General features: G+C 40.6%; 1 protein-coding gene across 1 annotated transcript in view; it reads right to left on the minus strand.

Moving 5' to 3' along the window:
• Positions 1-22,326, minus strand: part of PLPP4 (phospholipid phosphatase 4) — a 63,990-nt gene extending 41,664 nt beyond the window's left edge. The window contains exons 1-2 of the mRNA XM_075717706.1: positions 22,271-22,326; positions 2,741-2,849 (exon numbers count right to left, since the gene is read on the minus strand). Of these exons, the coding sequence (XP_075573821.1) occupies positions 2,741-2,849; positions 22,271-22,326 (165 nt within the window). The remainder of the gene's footprint in view (positions 1-2,740; positions 2,850-22,270) is intronic.
• Between the last annotated feature and the right edge of the window lie 729 nt (positions 22,327-23,055).

The following is a 23,055-nucleotide window of genomic DNA, read 5'->3' on the forward strand; positions in this document are numbered from 1 at the left end:
TTTTTCAGCAGTGAAATAATCCAACATTGCTTTGCTTTTGTGAAACATGGACAAAATCTCCCTCACTCATTATTCATCCTGGCAAGCCAGAGATATGCTAAAGTTGCAGGAACTCCCACATAATTCCATATATTCAAGAGAAGCTGACAGCACCTTATACTTTCCAAGACAAGGAATATCCACTGATAGAGACACAGAACAAGGCTCAGGTCTTTTCATTCCTTTGTGGCTCGCTTGCTACCCATACAGAGGTCAGCTTTGTCTAGTTTGGATCTGGATTTGGAGTATTCACAACATTTCTCTTGAATTCAAAGCTCCCAGCATATAATCCAGCAGTTCATAAACTCTTAGAGATTGCTTTCTGGTAAACTATAGCCATACATTTCAATATCAGAGTACAAGGCTAGTGGCAAGAAATTCTGTACATAATGAAAGCTTGTAATCAATTGGGATTTTTTGGATCAGTTGGATTTTTCTTCTTTTTAATTCAAGAATTAAGAAAAAAACATGTAGAAATTAACTACATTTCTTAGTTTAAGAAGCCATTCACTGAGTTACTGAGATGTCATGGTCTGAACCAGAAACAGAACGTAGACTATACAAACGTTACTGACTCAGAGCTGCCTGGAAGTTCCACCTGCCATAAAGTATACCAAAAGCTGGCTCCATGGGAAGTGGTTAACAGGGAAATGTACTACACATACCCCAGAACTATGCTTCCCAATGGATACTGCCTACAGAACAGAGGAAGGACTAATGATTATCCCAACAAGTTTCAAAAATAGTTTCACCACTGCAGCAAACCCCTGTACAATGATTCACTATTGGTCCTTCAACACTTCAGTTATAAACACAGATCAGATAAACTGATGACTGATTGTTGAAGGAACCTGCTAAAGACAATAAGCACCAGGATACCTATAATGAGGAGCAGAAGGCCAAGAGACCTTTAAAACAATTAACATAGAGCCTGGAGTGTCAAAGCTCCCCTTTACTCCTCTTTACTAGTCAGCAAGGTCCACTAATTAGTGTCCCCTAAGTGAACTAGCTAATTACAATATGAAAACCCACACCTCTGTTGGAAGAGCTACCCACCTCCAAAGGGAGATTCCTACCCACTGAGCATGCCTTGGGGTTTTAAAGGGAGCTTTGTCTTTAAATCAAAGCGAAAGTAGAAATAACCTACGACTAACAAGTAGGTGTTGAAGCAAAAGTAGAAATGGCCAATGACTAACAAGTAGGTGTTAACAGTAGGTGTAGTGACTTTGTTCAACTGTATAAATATGTGAAGCAAGGATAACGGGGTGTGCTGCTTTGTGGAATACCACCTAGCACCCATCTCTGCACAGAAATGGAATAAAGCAAGTATCTCGACTCAGTGTGTGCATTAGTTTTTGCACACCCGGTAAAGAACCCATCTTTAGGACAACAAAACCATGTAGCAAGGTAATGCTCAGCATAAGGAAAAACAGCAGAATGAAACTCAGTCCTTCCTAGCACAACAATGTAATGCTTGGTTTGGGGTTTTTTTTTTGTTTTTACACAGCTGTCTTCCATTCCAGGAAAAACACGTGTTTTCACCTGTCCAGGCTGAAAAAGTACTTAATAGAGATTCTTCTTAATGCAATATAAACAATATGTTGGTGAATTTAAAACCAGGCCTTCAGCCTCTGTTTTAGAAAGCTGGGATATATTGGCATAAGTAGGAAGTACCCTCAAGTTTTTCCTTACTCAATTAAAAAGTTTCCGTAACTGAAGGCCTGAGCTTTTAAAAAAAAAAAAATAAATAAAATACTGAAGACAAATTACCTAGCTGACTTGCAATTATTCTGAATTCAAGCTCTTAATCTGAAAAGTAAAACCCTGGCTTCACTGACGACACAGGAAAAGATGCTTTGACAGAAGGGTACTAGGATTGACCTCATCTGCCATGCCCATTCCTGCAAAATCTCCACTTTGACTGATGAAAATTTTGTAAAGACTGACATACTTGTTTTAACATCCTGAACTATACCCGGAATTTTTTAGCATTTCGGTAGTGGTCTATCTTACTGTACTTTTGTAGTTATATGTGTAGATTATTATTATTGTTTTTAATCATTGCTAGTGAAGGTTATCAAAACGATGGATTTTGATAACCAGACAAACCATCAAAATTGGACAGCCAGTCTCCATGTCAACATGAGCTTTGCTGGGGAGAGCCAGAAGAACGGTGACAGCAGAGCAGCTCTATGATATATTAAGTACGCTCTCACTGACCTCAGGATTGTTGGCAGAAGCTGAAACAGAGGTTTTGTCTACATGAAAAAAAAAAAACCAACCCACACCAAAAAGTATTTGGAGGCAAATATCTCAGCACCTAACATGCCTAAAACAAATCGGATTTCAAAATTTAAGCACTTAAACTAATAAGACCATGGCAAGGTTTTGTCAGGTCACACAATCAGCTAATTCAAAAAGCTTCCCTAATCATTTCTCTAGCATCCCTCTAACGTAACACTAGCTTAAATCTTAAACTGTAAAATCAATTAAAAAAAATTCAGTCACCTGGTAATGCTGCTTTTTAGAAACTCCCCATGATTTCCTAGATTTTTCCATTTTGGACATTCCTGGTTTGGAAAACATTTGTCATTAGAATAAAAGGAACATCCTATACTTCTGAAAAGTTTCCTACTGCTTATCAAATGAAAGTGCACTTTGTTTACAGCCACCAAATGACCAATAAGCCTTTAGTACTTACAAACATAAGACGCGTAGGTATGTTGTCTGATTGCACCAAAGGATTTTTATACAGCCAGATCTCTTCTGGCTGGATAACCCGCTGGAATGGATCCAAAAATTCTGTAAAACTGAAAATAATAGTTAAGATATATTTTTTTCACAACTTGAAATGATGACCAAAAACCCCAGAAGAGTCCTGCTGATTTAAAACTTCCCCCAAAGTTAATCATGGTACAGCATGCATGAATTATCCTTATAATACAGTGCTATCCTACACCCCACTGCTTTTTAGCAGTACAACCTTCATAAATATACATTTAGGAAAATGATTTTTAAAAGTCTATGTTCTACAACTTTATAAAAGTCCCACAAACTTTACTGTGGAGAATAAATTGTCATTTTATTTCTTGTAGGAAAAGTGTGCAAAGAATACTGTGGGATTAGAAAAATCACATGTAGCAGATGTTTCACCCTGATGAAATTATATACCAGATATTGAATACAAAATGTGTCTTTCAAACGTCAAGATCCAGACTTTGAAGTATGACAGTTCTATTTGCAGAATCACAAAGCACAGAGAAAGAAGCAGCCCAGACAATTCCTTCTACTGGTAGAAAGAACAGGTAACTTTAGAGAATATCTCCAAAAGAGACTTACTCCTAAAACAGGATGGGCTTGTAGAAACACGCTTTTTCCTTTTTTCAGATTCCCAGTATTTTGATTTGGCTGTCAAAGCTCTATCAGAAATGTCTCATTCTACCAAAACTGTTTTAATTTCATTCTCATGTCATTGAGCTCTCTTAAAAAACCCAACTAAAAGTAACCAAACAAACCAAAAAACCCCACTGTTTTGTAATTATGTTATTTTGAAATGAAGAGCATGAAAATAAATTGCTGAGGTTACACTGTTATATAGAAAGTAAATTATTCGTGTGGGTATCTTTTGTCCAGCACTGGAAGAGGAAGCAAGAATTATGATCTTTGACTGTAGTCAGAAGTTTCAGAAGCTGTTCAGGACTACATAAATCGCCTGTCTTCATTTAAACCACACTCCTTTTTCCACAAAGACCTTCACTGTCCTTTAACTCTTCTTCGCTTTGAAGTTGTATCAGACTTTCTGGGAAGTTTTGCCTTTACTTTACATTACCATTTCAGGGCTAGTTTACCAGGACTGGAAGAATGCCTACTTAGAGAAGACACAGGGACCAGTTTTATGCAGGTTGGTCTTACCCAATAAGCCCATGGAGCCAGAACACAGAGGTGTAGTGGCCCAAAGCTTTTTTTACTGTAAATTTCCCAAAGCCAAGTGCTTTAAACCTCTCCAACTCCAGGTTTTATACAAGTAACAGCTACAACAATTGACTTTGTAAATAGAAAAAGTTCAAAGCAACTTGTAAAGCAGAGTAAAATTAAATCATATATATGCAACTCCCTCCCGTGAAGATAAGTCCTCAAATCCAGGTGAGCAATTCCCTAAACAACAGCAAGCCTTACCCAGCCATCTGGGTCTTAGGAAATCCTTCTTTTTATCTCTTCTGAGGACTGACTAGCTGTTCTTCGTTTTCTCACTGTAGTCTACGATCTCTGCATTAGCTACAGTCTCCCACATCCCCAGCACGCACTTCTACTGACCGCCTTTACCTGAGCACACTCAGACTCCCACTAGACAAAAGGTACCAAACTCTCGTCTGCTCCGAAGAGCCCAACCAACCTCTTCTTCCTAAAGGAAAACAACAAAATCTGAGGACCAAACAAGTCAAACACAGTCTTGCCACTTGTACCGATGTGTTTCCCTTACTGACCTACATGGACAACTAGATTCTTCTAGAAACTTAAGGAGTCTAGTGTGGCAAGGAGAATATCTACTATTATACTCAGCTTCTTCAAATCCAGAGTCCGACCCTGCTCTCCAAAGAAGGTGCAAGGTGAATTTCAGATGTGTCAAAACCTGAAGTATATTATTTTTACTTTCAGTCTTCATAGATATTGATGGCAGCTAGAAGCAAATAATTGCTGGTTGAAAGGGTTCTGTTGCCAAGTAAAGTCACAGGCCTGGGTATGACATCCAACACGTGTCACCTGGGAGAGCTGAATTGCAAAGTTCACAGCTATACTGTCCAGGACTTAATATTTGTTATGAAGACGTAATACAGGCTGCGTGGCCAGGAGGTACTTCACCGCCCTCATCTAAACATAAATAAATAGGTAAACACATGTATGTCTGGGCATACAAGAAATTAAAGAAGCCAACTAAGTTTCAATGACTACATCTTTCAGCCAGTTACATCTTTTCTGACATGCTCCCTCTGGTATCTGCTGGTCTGATGACTGCTTTGAGGCAGTTCTCAAAGCACTGGGACTGATGGATATACCAAGGAACACCTTGAAGAAGAGATCTATCTAGGCCTTGAAGCATTTCTACTAACTGCAAAAACCAAACAATACACAAACATACATGCTTCAAGGTCATCACAGTATATCCATGCACCAGTGCACTTTTGGAAAATGTGTCACATTAGACAAGAGATTTAATTAATTTGACATTAAGACATTTCACATTATGAGCAAATGCCGACAGAGTTAAAGGGTTGGGGCTCTTCTTCTTCTTTTGTTTCCTGTCTCCTTGTTATGTAAGAAAACTAAAATTAAAGTATAGTTCTTTAAATCTGTGAAATTAAACAAAAATCAAATTCATGGTTCTCACAGGAATCACAGCATGTATTTGCAGTGTCATAGTAAGTCATAAGGTTTAATTCCCTTAGGAGCAAGATAACACATGTGCTAAAGAGATGAAACTATAATAAATACCATAGATAGTATCTGATTCCAATTGAGGACTTATTTTCTGATTAGTATATACTTACTATGTTTGAACTCTTCTAAAGAAAGATTCATTTCAACAAATCTATCAATGACAGCAATAATTGTTATAATTATTATTTTATTTAATAACAGCAGTCTTGTATTCACTACATATGAAATCTGATTATGTATCCATTTCTTCCACTGACTTGTGTTCTGAATGTCTTCCGAGAACAGTGTTTAAATATGCTGAAACATAATGGGGGAAAAAAAAAAAAATGTTGAAACCAGGTAAAACAATTTCAAAATCATTACTGAAGGAGGGAAAAAAAAAAAAAGGCAGCAGATCTTGTCTGTGTGAACAATACAGAAATACAAAGTAAACGGTCAAGGGAAAGTGACTATATAAAAAGAAATCACCTTTTTTTTTTTTACCTTCAAAAAAAGCTCAGCTGCTAATTAAATTTTTATGCCAAGACTCATAAGAGAACAATTCTCTTTTTTTTTGAAGCATCACCAATGGTCAACTGAGTAGATTTCACTAGCTTGAAGGCAATTCCCTTTGTACTCTATTAAACAATCATGAAGACCTACTGGTTTCTAAGCTGCCTGACACTTCATGATTTATGTTCCTTCATCCTAACCAGAAGTATAGTCTATTACTATTCATAAGCCAGCACAAGCTTATTTAAATTACTAGATGTTATTAGAAATTAATGTAGTCCTTGGATAAAGAAAACTGGTTTCTAGACATTTTCTATTATGGCTGAAAATACAAGCTCAATCATATTACATCCCCTGGTAGCAGGTGGGCAACTTAGAAAGCTTACTTCTCACTAGTACATGAAATTTTAGTATTAGCTTTCCAGCCTTACACCTTCTGCATGTTTACATGTTCATCCAACATTTTTAACAGTTTAGAAGATTTTGAACACTTCAGCCTGATAACATATATTTAAGGCATAAACTTCAAAAGCCTTTAACCATGACTTTCAAAGCAACCTAACAGAAACAGGAGCCCTAATTCCATTAAAAAATCAGTGAGGAACAGGTGCCCACGTGCCTGAGGTTGCTTTAGACATCCCAACATTACTGCATAATGTACTACACTAAATAAAAACTACACTAAATAAAAATGTTGTTCTTCTCAGAGGACACAAGAACTTCCAGGTTACATTAAGTTCATTACCATTTAACATCATGTAGCCCTTTAAGATAATTTCCATGCAACCACCACATCACAGACTGATCAAGGCAAAAGTACACAGTACTTCTGTGATAATATGGACTAGTAATGTTTTTTATTAAACCATTCACTGGTAGTGAATGAATCGGACATTGCATAAATATCCTCATGGAGTCTTCGACCTGTGCTTTCACCATGGTCTTCATCTCCCATAATGAACAGCAGGGTATTGTTCAGCACCTCACCTTATTGTTTCAAACGCTGCTTACAGTAGCTACCATTCCCTGGCATGCAGCAGCATGAAATCAAGAGGCAATGACATTTGGAAGTTGCTAAGATCAGAGAAAGAGCAACAGGCAGTACTGCACTGGCAAAGTGGCAAAGTTGGTAATATAGAAACCTTTAAATGTTAGAATAGACAAGTACGTTCCCAATCTAGCTACAACAGGACAGGAATAGGACAGACAGGCCCAACGTTAGGATTGTATTGTGTCCTGTTAGCGTAAGATACAAGCTACCAGCAATGAAATCACAACTAGTATTCACCTTAGAAGCACCTCCTAGCATTACAAGGACTGCTGCTGGCCAACAGCTCCATTTTCAGAGAGTAACAATATGAAATCACACAGGAGAAGACACAGGGGCTTTCGTCCTGGCAATCTTGAGGACCCAGATACCTGCTCCATGAGAAGTGTTCATAGCACACTGGAGGGTGAGAGATAGTTGATGGTCAAAACCAGGAACCAAAAGGATGTACGGGGGGTGGGGGGTTGGGATGGTTGGGTTTTTTGCCTTCTGCTTTGTCTCTGAAGAATTTCTCTTCTTCATAGATGCAGGTAAGGGTTGCCCAAGGAACAAGTGACAGTAACTTAAGAAAAAAGAGGACAGAGAAGTACATATGGCATAACATATCATCTGTTGATAAGCAGATCTGATCCTAAAATGGCTTCGTATGCAATTCCTCATTTGAGCAAGTAATGAAGAGATAGCAGCAAAGCCACAGGTATTCATGAACCTCTCTTAAAAATCACTTCTGAGGGCTTGTGAAAAAAAAAAATTTGGCTCTGACTACCATTCCCTGACTGCAGAACTCTACATGAGTGAACTCACTGCTGCCTGTCCCACAGAAATAGGTTAGCTGTGACTGTGCTATTGGAACTCCACTCTGCACTTTCTTACATGGATATTTCCTTGAGTATTCCCCTAACCAGGTCTCAAATCTAGTAGTAAAAGCTTTTATAGCATACCTGCCATGTTAAATTGTGCAACCAGTTGTCCTGACACTAAAACCACATAGTCATGAGCAGCATCAGTGAAGCTGAAGTTGGCAGGGCTCTGTATAGGTTGGCCTAATTGCAGGGTGTAGACACAATACATAACTCAGTGAGAGATTCTCACACAACTGATTCACAGCCCCAACATTTTGAATGAAGAGACACAAAGTAGAACACATCATAGGGCACAACAATTGTGGAGATAAGAAAATTACATTCTGAAAGAAAGAATTTGCTTTAGGGCTTTCCAACAAGTGACCTAGGCTAAACAGAAAAAGCCCAGTGTTTACCACTGGCTGGGTACGTTGCACTGAACACTGCTTATTCACATCGCCTTTGCTCACATTTGAATCCAAGACTTCAACTTATCCGTTCTGAAACATACTATAGTGGGAAAAGCTTTCATTTCATGTTGTTTTGATACACCTGGAGAGAATAACTATTGTCATGCCATGAGAAAGCCTAGTCTTGTTTATTCCCTACAGGTAATACTAAGAAAAAAAATATAACTTTTTAGTGGTTATTTTAGGAACTCCTGCGAAGACAGACAAAATATGAAAAGCTTGAAGTGGTCTGTGGCTGGAATACAGAATTAACAGAACTGAAACAGACAGGATAGTGATGAGGTGAGAGAAGAAACAACGCCTGTGATTTATCACCATCTTTCTGCTCACCACATGGATGTTGGAGGAGTTCAGTTTCTGAAATGCTGCTGTCATTGCATACTATCATGATGAGATAGCCTTGTGTTAGCTCAGAGGTTAGCATAAGGAAAGAGATCTGAGCCATTTCATTGCTATAGTAATTTGGGAAATCCACAGTTCCTCAACTATCAAGAAGGGAATTATGTATTGGGGTACAAAAAATATGACCAAGGCCCAGTTATTAATGATTAACTGCAATTTCATAGAATTATAGAATCATAGAATTGTTTAGGTTGGAAAAGACCCTTAAGGTCATCCAGTCCAACCATTAACCTAACATTACCAAGTCCACCACTAAACCAATTAAGGGTAGAGTAGCAATTTCATGTTTCCTGGCTTGGTGGCTGGGTTTCACCAAGGAAGGTGACACGAATTAAAAATACTATTTCAGTAATATAAACTCTCATTTTGATAGAAAGAGAAACTTTCCCTATAGTTAAGGCACAACATTGGTTATCAAGAGATTTGATGTTTTCTGCCACTGTTTTACAATGCAAGGTAGGGCAATTCATTCCAGCGAGAAGTGTCAATATCAGCATCAAAGCAAGACTCCTAATGCCGTAGTTTGCTCATTAACTGGACTGGTATTCACATATTCCAAGTATGCACTGCTGATAGCATTCAAACAGGAAAGCAACAGCTTCAGCTTCTCCGTGGAAATCAAGAGTTAAATTCTAAAATATATTAGAATTTATATTGCAGTAGATATTGACTGCATACGAAGCATGTGCATGACAAGACAAATTAATGTTTTATTGGTTCTTCATAGGCTTCAATGGAAACATGTTATTATAACCATCATCTTGTAACTGCATTAAAACCAATTCATTAAGTAATTTACATTTGCACTAAGAGATACAGAAGCAGCTATATCAATAAATTATCTCTACCTTTTTAACAGCTAAAAACTTTTATTTCCCAATGCCATGCACCTACCACTTCTGATTAACAATCTATAATACTAATATGGAGCTTTATTGGGTTTGAATGTCCTGCAGAATACAGGGTAGTTAATACTCACCAGGAACACCCTACAAAGATAATTCAGAAGCTGGTTTTATTGCTAGAGAAATTAGAAGACCTGATGCCTCTCTTCATTTGCAGTAACCTTCTGTTTGTAAGCAAGTATTTACAAAGACTGAGAGAAGTACTGGCAGAAAGTAAATGGTAAGAAAAATGTTGCAAGAGGCTTCTTTCTTTCAGTCCCTATTCAGTGCCCAATACAGCTCTGGGAATAGCGCAAGTTGATAGCATTTTTTAAATTTCTGTATTTTTGAGAAGCTAGAAACAAAGCCTTCATACCACTTCCTGATAACATTCGATATTCTAATCTGAATGTATACAGCTTTCCCCACTTCTAATTCTGTGGGTGCACTTTTATGTAGTGAGTGGCCAAAAGTCAATGGAATTAAATCCTGGGACTGGTAAGGACAAAGGGCAGGGGCAATTTTTTTTTTTTTTTTTTTATTCATTTAATGTCACTGGCAAGTCGAGAACTAGTTCTTCAGGGTAGGTTTGTCTTCAGATGAGTCAGTATCACTTGATATAAAAGATTTCTGAATATTTTAAATCAGCTGGCAATTGCAGTGTTACATTTAATTAGCACATATGCCCACATTAGCCCTTCAGACACATGAGAAATCATTTTGATTAAGAAGGGATTGAAAATAAATTCTGATGCAGTTTTAAAAATATACATATTACCGTGGCTGTCATATTTCCCAGATGTGCTGAAAGAGTTTCCAGCATTTTTTTTCCAGTCTTACTAGCAGGTTTCCTGGATTTGCTTCATCTATCCACTGATTTAACAGATATACATCTAGGTATATCTGTTTCTTCCAAGGAAGAAAGAATGGCCACCCTCTTTACTCTCCTCCTCGCAGCTAGCATTGCACCCCAGGCAGGGTGAGCTGTACTATCACTGGGCCAACAAAGCCAACCATGATGCAAGACAGGTTCTTCAACCAGAATGTGTCTCACTAGATGATGGAGCCTGTGTCAGTCAGTGTCTCTGAATGACTGTTGAGCCACTGGACCCTTCTCCGATACAGCATCTGAGGCTGTACTTATAAAGGCTTCATCAGCTGTGCCTGGGATTAGGCTCAAGTCTGCTACAGCACGTGACTTGAGCCACATGTACCCATATGGAATATACGGACAGGAACAGGTTAAAGCCAGACTTGACCCTTCTACTCGAATTCTCTCTTCCTTGCCTAGTCCAAATTCAAGAAACAATATGAATTAAATGAATCAGTGAGGATGCAACAGCTGGGGAGTCTGGGCTCAGGTAAAAGCTCAGATCTTGAACTTTTGAACTAACTAACTAACTAAGAACTCTTGAACTAACAACAATACAGATTCACAACAGGAATCCTGCAGTTATGAAATAATATATAAATGATATGTAAATGTTCTTAGAATACCTAATATGAAATGAACCACCAATCTTTTCACAATGCTGAAAAAAAAAAAAAAAAAAAGAGAATAGCCTGGAGTTTTAGAACCTAATGTTAGTTTCCTTAGTACCTACTGCTTTCTCAGTCCCTGGCATTTGAACTCTCTCCGGGTAAACGAGTTTGTTCCTGTGGTATTATTTCAGTCATTCTAAACCTAAGAGGAAAGGGAAAGGATTATCTGAACGTGCACAAACAGCACAAGAACACACAACTAACACAGCCAGCCAGTTGTTCTTATGCACCTGAAAGAATCCAAGAACTTCCAATCCATACATTCTCCTTGCTCATGGGCTGAGCACTTTGAATATTGCTGAGTATCATTATCGCCAGTATGAAGTGACTGAATCTATAAAACTCCCATTCAATGGGAATAAAAATGGGTATCCAGGAATTAAACTACTTAACTAGCTTAGATACAACCTTTTGACCACCATTTCTTCCTTACAGAAGTGCAATATTTGGAAATGAGCAAAGTGAAAGGAAGAAAGAGGGAACAGTCAGTTATGCTGCATTACAGCTTTGAACAGAAGAGCAGGAGACAAGAGTGGCTATGCTGAAACAGGAAAAAAACCCACTGCAAAATGAGTCAAATTGACATATTTTGGTTGGTTTTATATTTTTAAAGCTTCCTTTGACCTAATATTGAAAGTGATCTTTGCATCTTTTGCTTTCTGGTCAGCAGAAATAAACTAAACTGTTCTGAAACAAAAATATGTTTGTTTTGGCATTTAGCTACTCCTGAGGTGAAGAAGCAGTTCAGTTCTTGTGTTCCCTGCTCACATGGAGCAGTGGTGCACCTCAGGCACAAGGCAAGCAGGTCAGAGCTGCTACTTACTATGCCGATGTACAATACTTAAGGCAGTACAGCTGCACTACTGTGACAGAGATAATCAACAGTAGTAGTCTTACAGAAATAAGAGACACCAACAAAGTGAAAACTATTTGCTACTGTTTTCATTGCATTATCTCTCATTTTAGTTAATAAAAAGCATGATTTATGGTATTAATGGTTGTTGCTATGCTCTATTTTTATTAAATATACCCTACGATGTAAGCTATTTCACAAAAGCCATTTCAATGTGCATGTGTTGGGGAGGAGGGAGTAGAGAGAAAGGAAATCATCACTATATGAACATTGATGTAGCCATTAGAAGTTTCAAAGCCGGCAGTTGTACATTATTCTAAAGTGAAAAAACAGTATTCGTATTACAGGCTTAAATCACCTAAGCACGTAGCTGAATAATGAACCCAACACACTACAGTCAGTCAAAATTGTGCTATTGATGGGTTTTAATGCTTGCTTTTATTACATCTCGAACTGTTTTCAGCCAAAGAACTCCCAACAATTCCTTGGACAACTATCTTAGCTTCATAGCTATTTGACAGAGCTGAGTAGCCTGACAAAGTTTCTTCTGTTTTCACACCTGTGTGCCACACTCCTACTGACTATAGGTTTGGACCTGAAATGAAAGTCAGGGGTTGAACTTGCAAAGATGCTGAGTTTCTCTTAGTGACCACAGCTTTCCCTCTCAGTTATTTCTGTCCATCACTCCTCCTCCAAAATTCCCTTTGTAACTCACTGTTACTTCATGGCTTCTCACTCCTGTCCCTCCTGCAATAGCTCTTTAAGATCTTGCTTGGAGCAAGGTTTAATCCGTTGGAAGTGACAGCTTGGCCCTAGCAGCTTATCCAGGAGCAATCTCTGAAACACACTAATACATTCCTCCATGCTGCAGGATCTCTTCTCTGTTCAGCCGCTGCCCCCCCGCCCAATCTCTTCAACAGCCCCATATCAAAACCTACCACTTCTATACAAGAATTTTTTTTTCTCACAGCTTTTCACCAGAATCTGAATTTTACTGATGTGAACATGACTTGATAATTTGCTGACAAGTTCTTTTTATAGTCTAGAATATGTTTATTATATGAATGTTTATGATTTGTATCCCATTCGCTATGCACCACTGTTCCCTTTAAACGGATGAAGGATGAACAGAGACATGACCTTGAAAACAGACCTGTATGGCAGTGAAGCCTATCCCCACATAATGCTCTACCTGAAGGGTATAGGCTGAATAAAAGTGAGGATTAAACAGTATTAGCTCTAGTAGCAGACAATTTGTTTAAGTGCCAAAACACACGCTCAGACCATTTTTTCCAGACCAAAAACTCAGGAGCTGCTAAGGAAGTGAGAGAGCAGAGAAATACTACGGACTAACAAGAAGGCTTCATCAAGAGTTTCTTTATGTGAAATTAAAACATTAATTTTTGGTCAAGCAGGAACATATCATTTTAACCCAAACTGAAATGAAATATTTTGTTTGAGCCTCTATTAAACTCATTTTAATCTTAATAAAAGTGCTTCTAAAAATGCACATTTTAAAATAAAATACTATTTTGGTCAAGTTATTCACTAAATGTAATACAAATTTACAAGTTATTTTCTTCCAGTTTTTCCTTCACAGTTGCTGTATGCAATGACTTCATTATTTTGTGGGAAAGAGAGACCTGCCTAATGATATTCACAATCAAATCCAACTATATTAAAATCACTCAATCCAAAACCACGTGTGAATAACTACATGTTCCAGAGCATTAATAATGATTAAAAAGCCAAAAAGATATAAAGATAGAGTAACAGGGAACAGGAACATCACTTTTAGCATTTTGTAGCAGTCACTAAAGTCCAACAGCAATAGTTACACTCCTGTAAAGCACCTTGGACACTAAATGAATGAAATTATTAATGGCCTCTCTGTGGGCTATGAGAGTACAGTCAGGCTATTAGATCTGTTCTCCCATTAGTGAAAATTGGCAGCTAATGAAAATATAACACTTGATATCAAGTGATACTCTCCTCTGTTGTTTTCAATATGCAAGGCTTCACAACACTTGGCAGGGTGCCACAAATCCTTCAAAGCTGAAATATTTCTGAGCTGACATTTACACCTCCATTATAATGCTAAAGTAGTAGTAAAACTTTTCACTCGAAATGGACTAAAATGTTGAACTGCAAGATTGCAGAGTGAAACATTTCACCTAATCTAGGATTTCATTTTCCCCCCAATCTTGTCAATGCAGAATATTTAGAGTACGATTATCTGGCATGGCAATGCCCTCCAGCCAGACGGGACCATCAGCTTCTGCTCAGCCTTTGCTAAAGCATTCTGCAGGTAACTTTGAATTGGTAATACCCTTTTCTTTTCTGCCCATCAACGTCAGCCAAAAATCTCTTACAAGAAATTTTGCTGTAATGCCATTCAACTTTTCCCCGCACACTGGGACGCTCTCAGGCAGCATAAACCTCAGTCCACCAAGTTGATTCGTGCCAGCTTACAAGGCCACCTAGCCTGTCTCCTTGTAGCCTTGCAGCAAAGCAAAACTTTGTGTAAAATACTCCCAAGATACTTTAGTGTAGCTTGCTTTTTAAAATTTCCATTGGTGGAGATTCTGCATATGCCTGAGGCAATCTACCACAGCGCTCAAAAGTCCCTACAATTAGGTTGTATTTCCCCACACTCAGCCTAAGTTTCCCCTTGCTACAGGTTCAAAAATCTTTCCTTTCTGTGTAATTCCCGCAGGACATGAAAAGCAGTTTGCCGCCTTCATACATCTTTACGGCAGCTGCTTGCAAGTGAAGATTACCACCATGTCTCCTCCGATTTCTAGATTAAACAGCTCAATTATTTCTATCTTTTCTCAGAAAAGGTGTTTTCTATACCTCTCTTACCATCTTTCTCAAGCCTCCTCAATCCTCTGAAATTCACCTGCATAAGTAATCTTAATCAGCTACTTACTGTGAAAACACCAGTTGTAAACCCTGTTACTCCACACTACAGTAAAATAATTAATGCTTATTGCATTTTATCTATATGCAATTTTAATTAAAATTCAGTGGTATTTTAACAAGGAAAATAATTAGCCACTTGGACAGAAAAACAAAAAATGTTTTGTAACGCAGAGAAACAAACAACATGATACACAGTGACTGTAGCAATCTGATTTCCAACAAAGAAACATTCCTAATCTAGTTTTCTGCAGAATCATATAGATCAGTCACAGTTTCTAGCATAGCAATGACTTGTGGTCCAATGATCACAAATTTACCATTTACAAGGCAAGGGAAAAACATGAAGGGAAAACACCTTAAAATCCATGCAGTTATGAAAAGCTTATTTCAAGCACCATATCTGATGACAACTTTGTCTCTTCTAAGAAGACAATCTAATTGGATCACCTGTAAAGCAGTTATTCTGATTTAAAAAACAGTGAAGCCTTCCTTAAGCATTCAAGTGTAAGTCCCTGATGTTCATTAGTTGATCACGACCAATACTTCAACAAGGGACACATGTATTGGCTTTAGCTTCCTCTCTCTGCCCACCAGTCCTCGCCAATATGGATGCAGCACTCACATGTCCCCTGTTCAGTATCAGTACAGTGCTCACTACACCAAAAAAGCTACGAGACACACTAAATGTAATCCTTAATCCACTTACAATGTCAATAATTCTGCCAACTATTTCCAAGTACTCACTGTTCAAAGTCACCAACAGATTGCAAAGTTATAAAGATCTTGGTTTACTGGGCCAGGTAGGAGTGCACTCTCAGCAACAAGACCTTACTTTCTATTAAAGATTTTGCCATAAGAAACGCAGTTGTGCAACAGCTTGACTGTGCTTAGATCAAAGTATAAAAATCATTTTTTTTTAAAGAAAAATTTCCTTTACAGAAACCCTGTCAGTCTTAGTAACAATCTCACTATAAAACGTCCTCAATCAGGGCTGGGAGCAAATAAATACAAAAGTGCCAAAGTCAGCAAGTAAATAGGATTCAACAAGAAGAGACACAAAGTCACCATTTACTCCTCAAAAGTCTGGAACAGATGTTTTGGCATTTATACTAACATTCTTTTTTAGCACGTATTCAGCTGCGAGTTTAGCCCTGGACATCGACTGTAAATCCCATCCTATTAATAGTACAATAAGAATCCCTGCCATTAAATCCCCTTCCCCCCCTCCCTGGGATTCAGGGAAGACAAATGAAATAAACTTAGTTCTAAGATCTAAATGTATTGATACAACACTCTGTAAAACAGTCTATCTTTTGCACAGACCAAAGACTGCACAAAAAAAAGGCAGATACACATTCTCCTGAATAGCTGTTATCAAAATCAGTAAAATCCTACCCTAGTTTCAATAAATAAAATAAGGAAACAATGGAAACAGAAGCTTCAGCTCAGTAGAATGCCAAGTACCAAGCATCTCTATTAGCCTGGTTGTATTTCATAGATATTAGGACAGGCACATGGTCATTTTGTTGTGTGTTTCATATTACACTAGGTATAATAGGTATTTATGGCCTTTTGTTTTTACAGTAACCTCTCAAGGACACGGAGCTGAGCAAAGTTAAAATTCGGGTTACTTTGTGATATATCAGCCACATTCAGCGAGTTACAGAAGCTCCACAGCATTCTAATTCTTCCATCACTTCAAAGGGTATAACTGACTCTGCTGAGCACTGGAACAAGTCTGTTGCTTGCCACTGGAGCTCAATACGCAACCTGTGATATATGTTCTCAGATCCTAAGCACCAGAGAGGCTAAGGTCTTTTCTATAGCAGGTCTTTCCCTTAACTGTTCTTTAACCCTACTCAGCGAGCTAGAATTCAACCTGGGCCACAAAACTAAATCCTTCCCTCATTTTAATATCATCTAAATTATGGTTTACAATACAGTACCTATTTTTAAACAGGTTAGTAATCAAACATGTTGATGTTCTCACTTCCTATTATTATTTGTGAAACTAACACTGAAAAAGTTCCAAGCATATTCAATGTTCAATGGGTTTGGCTAGCGTCCACATACCTCACGACAAAGAGTTTATCAACTAAATGAACAAAGGGTGAGAAAAAGAAGTATTACTCTCCCTTTCTGGATAAGAAATTAGGGTACAGAGAAATGAAGCCCAAGACATAAGATCACAAGCCAAAAATCAGGTTCCAAACAAAAGTCAGAATTATGGGATACTCAAATTGAGAAAGTAGGACACAAAAAGACTAAGAAGCTCACGTGGCCAAATGCCTATTTGACTTTGAAACGTTCAGCTATAGAGCCGAGGCTTAAAAGGTGCTTTGAAAGCTTGCTCCAACTGATTTGTGTAATTTGGCAGCGTTTGTGTCAGCATGAGGAAATAAATCTTAATGTCTCAGACTGGTGATTTCTTCTCAATACCATTTTGCTTATGTTACCTACAGATCTCCAACTGCTCGCGATTCTCAGCTCAATCCATCCTTCAAAAATCCAGCAGATATGACAGAGAAAAGGCAAGCACAAACTGTGAGAAAAGAGTAAAGTGGAACTGCAGCATTGTGGAATTGCCTCTGCTAACTGATTTTCTGTCTGTGTTAACAAAGACAATACACAGTATCATTTATGAAGGCAACATATGCAGAATATCCAGAAGACCACCACCGATGACAAAGAAAGCAACTTGAAAGAGCTTTTTAGCCTAAGTCATTTCATGCATATTCATAACGTGATTAAAATCTTAATATTGCAAACTTATAAGAAACCCAACACGCACAGAACCAGCTTTTATTTACTTAAACCAGAGCCTGAACATGGTGCACACGCACGAAACATGTCCTCATTGGTCAATACTGTACACTCACATGTGTATAATAAATACATATGTTAGCCTGCAGATAAACATTTATTCCCAAGGGAGGCTGCTAATGAGACTATGCTGTAGGGAAGATATCCAATTACTCTGAATGACATTTATATTTTAATCACATCACACTCACTGAAGAGCTCGAGGTTTGATGAAGCCATCCTTGAAAGACTGTCTTTTTAATCAGTTAGACAGCTCTAGAAACATCAGCGATATGCTGTTGACAAGTCATTGGGCTAAATATACTACACCACACACAAATTCTTCTATCTTCCTACCAAGACAACGATGTGGTCTTCTAAAACTTCTGAAACAGATGAAAAAGTTTTCCTTGTAGGAGACACCTAAAACAGAACAACATGTATTTTGCTAAGAAACGAAGACATCCCTACTGGCAATCACTGAGCTACCACTCATTGAATTCTTTTTAGGACAGATGAAGAACGCTGTTCTAAGGGCATAACTCCTGTGTAAAAATATCAGACTTGCTCACAAATCTTTTTACAATTGCCTTAACTGAATAAAACCAAGTCAGTCAAACCAATCTGCTTTCATTAAGCATTCAGCAAGTGACAAATGCCACTGTCCACATGGAGCGGATGGAAGACTGGCCATGTGTAGCATGTTTCAGCATTAATCAGGCACCTTAAGATCCTCCAGGTCACAGGAATAAGTACAAAATGAAGAAAACAGAGATGCAAGACCCTAGTTCAATCATTCTTCAAATTACTGTTTGATTTTTTCTATAAACAAAGTACGTGTTCACAGTTGTTATATTAAACAATAGACCACTTCTTCTTCTAAGACCTTACATGAAAAACTTCATTTAAAAAAAAAAAAATCCAGTTCTGTACTCACAGGTATTTCTTAATAAATAAGAAATAAACAAACAAAAATATTTAGTGAGAATTGATTAAAGTCAATGTTTAGTTGAAAAATATTTGAAACTGCATAACGTAGGAACCATGTAATGGACAAATGGTGAGAATTTTCTTTGTCTAGTAAGTAGCAAACTGCCTATGCTCATTAGTGTCAGTTCAGCCCAGTCAAAAGGTGTAAGACTAAATATTTTGAAAACTAAAAATGAATTTGTTAATGTTAAGGAACTGGGAAAAACTGTAGGGCAGAACAGAAATATCACTATTCCCCGTATAGTTTGTAACTTGTGGCTTGAGAGCTATTTTGCTGAAGGTACTCAATGAACGTCTATTTACCTTCCCAGTAAAGTGTGCATCAAGCATGTTTTTTACTGCAAACAGTTGTGTTTGGATTTTGGTTTGACGTTTCTTGTTTTGGTTTGGGGTTTTTTTTGTTGTTTGGTTGGTTTCTTGGGTTTTTTTAACTCCTGCTCTGAATTTCAGGCAGCTGTAGTTCCTCTAATAAATCTCTCCCAACTAATCCTTCCTTCAGTAGTAGTAAATCCTGAGGGCTAAAATGCCCTTCAGCACAGATCTTTGTAAACACCCAGAAGCTCGAGTTGCTTAATTTCAATACCTAAACCTGTCTTTAATTGCTAATACTTAGCAATTGCTAAGAACACAACATCTAGAACTGAGTCAGTTGTTATCATTATCCTCACTGATTGTTGAATTCATCCAAACCAATACACAACCATCAAAAATGTGTATTACTTGGACCAGCGTACAATTGCATGACAGAAGAGAACTTAAATAACAAGTACAGATTTTTGCCTTTGGTGGAGTGACTAAAGTTGATAATTATGGCAAGTGGGGGGGAAAAAAGGTTGCCAGTCTTAAGTATACAAAGTACGGCTGTTGTTGCTGTAAAATACATTCAAATTGGCAATACGTTCAATTTCAGCAATCATCAACATAAGTTTTCACACCTCCATTTTTATGAAATGACATTTATCACCAAGCAAAACTACAACATGGAATGTGCACCTTTTTCGCTTGCATTTTATGGTACAAAATATGCCAGTATATTACTCTGAATTATATTAATCAGTAGGTTGAAGCTAAAAAGACATCTGGGAGGCACAGATGGTTCACGACTGACAAACAACTATGGAACCATTATCTTCAAGGTCAGATTTCTAACACTACAAAGGTTGGTAGTGACCCAAAGTCATCAACACCTTTTCAGAATGAACCAATTCTCTTCAGTCCGGTTCCTGGTGGACAGATATCTATGTTGCAGCCGGCATTCACAACAGAGATGATCTCAGACCTAGCCTCAACTCATCAATGTTAATGGCATTCCTTTCCAAGGGAGGGGGGAACCGTACAGCCTTTTCATTCCTAGAAATAGCTTCTCCAGTAGAGCTTACATTGCTACTGCCTGGATTCCAGTCCCAGGGCTTCCAAATTCACCAGTAATTGTCCATACTTGAAGAGAGATTGCAGTGAACTCAACACTCCATAAAAATCCTTGCCCTGGCTGTCTACAAAACCACAGAAGACGCTGTATTTAAACCTTTATAACACAAAAGTTCCCAAACACGAGTAACTGCCTCTTTGGAAAAACTGAGAGAAATACTGAATACTAATTCAATAGTAAAAGATTACTTTGGTGTTAAGATTATCCAAATATAAAAAGCCATTCTTCAGGTCTAGCCAGAGATTATATTTTTGCAGCCATTACAAAGTGCAGTTCTTCAGAAAACTAAACACCAACCTGGATGTGAATTTAGAATACAACATGTTCAGTACTTTCAGATGTCAATGAATGTTCCAAATGACCTCTTACATTATCAGAATTATTCCCCAGAACTCCAAGAAAGAAGCAGCTGAGCAATGTGAAAAGTGCTTGTGTAGTCATTTGGCATTATGGTGGCTCTACCAGAAGCATTTCCTTTAACCACCCCTCAGCTGATTTTAGAACCACAGCATAAAAAACAGTGAAAATTACAGAATGTTTTAGAGAGGAAATGAGGACAGAAGACTAAGTATAACCTAGAGATTACTACTTGTAATGGGGCATGATTTACATATCATGGTAATGAGCTATATGAAGAGATCTCTTACCGGATGGTGTAAGTGATGAATTACATATTGCAATTGTAATGAAGAGAAAGGTTCTGATGTAGCATCAGTTTCCGAGGTCTTTGCTCACCCTGTAATTCCTTATATTCCAGAAAACAGTTCTGTTGAAGGGAACAGGTCTACTTTCAAAGCAAGATGCAACTGAACTGAAAGGTATCAAAGGTACCTTACAGGTTTTTGAAGGTATCAAAGCTTATCCTAAAATGAAGAGGATGACACTTACCAAACACACTGCAAATCAAAAGATTTGCACCAATATTCAAGAGAAAGGAGCACCGAGGAAAAACTCAAATACCAGTAAATTGGGCAAGTTATTCATTAACCATGAGAGGTTCAGAAAGGAATCGCATCAAAGCATGCCAGTACCACCAGCTGTGAGGCAGTAGGGCTTAATAGATGCCCTGTGCTACTACTGCCGGCACCTGTGGCCAACAGGATCCATCGGGAAGCAGAGAAACAAGTAAACGGTAGCAAACTCTGATCTAGTTTCTGTGATACTTCAGAGTGATCACAAAGATTGAGAATACTCGTCTTTAAACACCGAGCAACTGAAATGGAAACTTAAGACCGTAACTTTTCATTGTTCAAATGCATGGAGAACGCAAACCGCCAGAAAGAAGAAACAGGTGCAGCCCTGAGAAGAAAGGGGGAAGCCTGCCTGAAGTACACGGAGCGAAATAATACATAACCGCTTTCTGCTGAAGAAGGCAAGAGCGCTCCTGCAGCGATAGCTGCACGTCTTTCAGCAGCCAGATTTTCAAGCCCTTCCTTCCTACACAGCGGCGTGTGGGTATGCATCTCAAACGCAGCTGCACGGCACCGGGCGCTCAGCCGGGCCCCGTCCGCAGCCCCCAGCCCGGGGCTGCCCCCGCCGGGCTCCGCTGCTGAGGGGCTTCTACAGCCCGGGCAGACCAGACCTCACAGCACCCGCTGGAATCGTCCAAACGAGAAGAGAAGCAGGTTGGGGTTTGGGGGTTTTTTTTTTTTTTTTTGGTTGGTTTTTGCACACTTCTCTCACGAAGTATAGTTTCTCCGACAAATTTCCCGCAGGTCCTCAGCAAAATCCGCGGGCAGACAGGGCTCCCCCCCCCCGCTCCTGCAACCGCTCGCACCCCGGGGGGAAGGAAAAAACAAACAAGCCAAAACCCTCCCGTCACAGCGGGTCCCCCCGCATCCCGGAGCGGGGAGCGGCGGCAGCTCCCCCTCGCCCGGGGCTCCCGGCAGGGCCGGCGGCAGCCGCGGGGCCCGAGCGCACCGGCGGGCAGCTCCCCCTCAGGGGCTGCGGGGCGGCCAGCCGCCGCCCGCCCCGCACTCCCCTTCTGGCCCGGCGACCCGAGCCGCACTCGGGGGCGAGGAAAGCCCCGGCCGCGGGCGAGGGAGCGAAGTTGAGGCAGTCCCGGAGGTGCCCGCCGCCGCTCCGGCAGCAGCCACCCCCCGCGGCCGGTACTCACACGAAGACCCCGAAGAGCAGGACCCGTACGCCGATCTCGATCGCCAGCTCCCGCATGGTGGGTCCCGGTGGGCTCCGGCAGCCCCGCGGTGCCGCCTCGCATTCCCCGCGCGGGGCGGGGGCAGCCGCGGCGCCGGGGCCGCCTCACGCCGCCCGCCGGCAGCCCGCCCCGCCGCCCGAGGGAGGCCGCCTCACGCCGCCCGCCCGCAGCCCGCCCCGCCGCCCCGAGGGAGGCCGCCTCACGCCGCCCCGCCGCCCGAGGGAGGCCGCCTCACGCCGCCCGCCCGCAGCCCGCCCCGCCGCCCCGAGGGAGGCCGCCGGCGGCGCCGCGCCGCGCCGGGGGCAGCCCGGGCGCCTCCATTCCCCCCTCAGCCTCCGCCCGCGCCTCACGGAGCCGCCGCGTCCCGCCGGCGGCAGGGCCGGGCTGCGCGGGCAGCGGCGGCGGCACGGGGGGGAGGGTCCCGCCGCCTAACGCCGTGTCTCCCCGCGCCGGGGGATTTCCCCTCCCCTGCCCGCCCCCGAGCCGCTGCCGCGCCGGCCCGGCCCCCCCGGGGCCGCCCCCCGCCCTGCGTCCCGCCGGCCCCCGCCTAACGCCGGGGAGGGGGCCCCGGCGCCGCTCGGCGCCCCGTGGGTGCGGGGGGAAGTGGCGAGCGCTTCTCCCGTCTCGTCTAATGCCGCACCGCGCCCAGGATGGCCGGGCGGACCCCGCCCCATCGCCCGTCCGCGCCGGGGGCTGCCCTTGCGTCCCCGGGAGCTTCCCCCGTGGGCCAGCCGGCAGCGTGCCCA

The sequence above is a fragment of the Pelecanus crispus genome, chromosome 10, assembly GCF_030463565.1.
Source record: "Pelecanus crispus isolate bPelCri1 chromosome 10, bPelCri1.pri, whole genome shotgun sequence".
Taxonomy (NCBI): domain Eukaryota; kingdom Metazoa; phylum Chordata; class Aves; order Pelecaniformes; family Pelecanidae; genus Pelecanus; species Pelecanus crispus.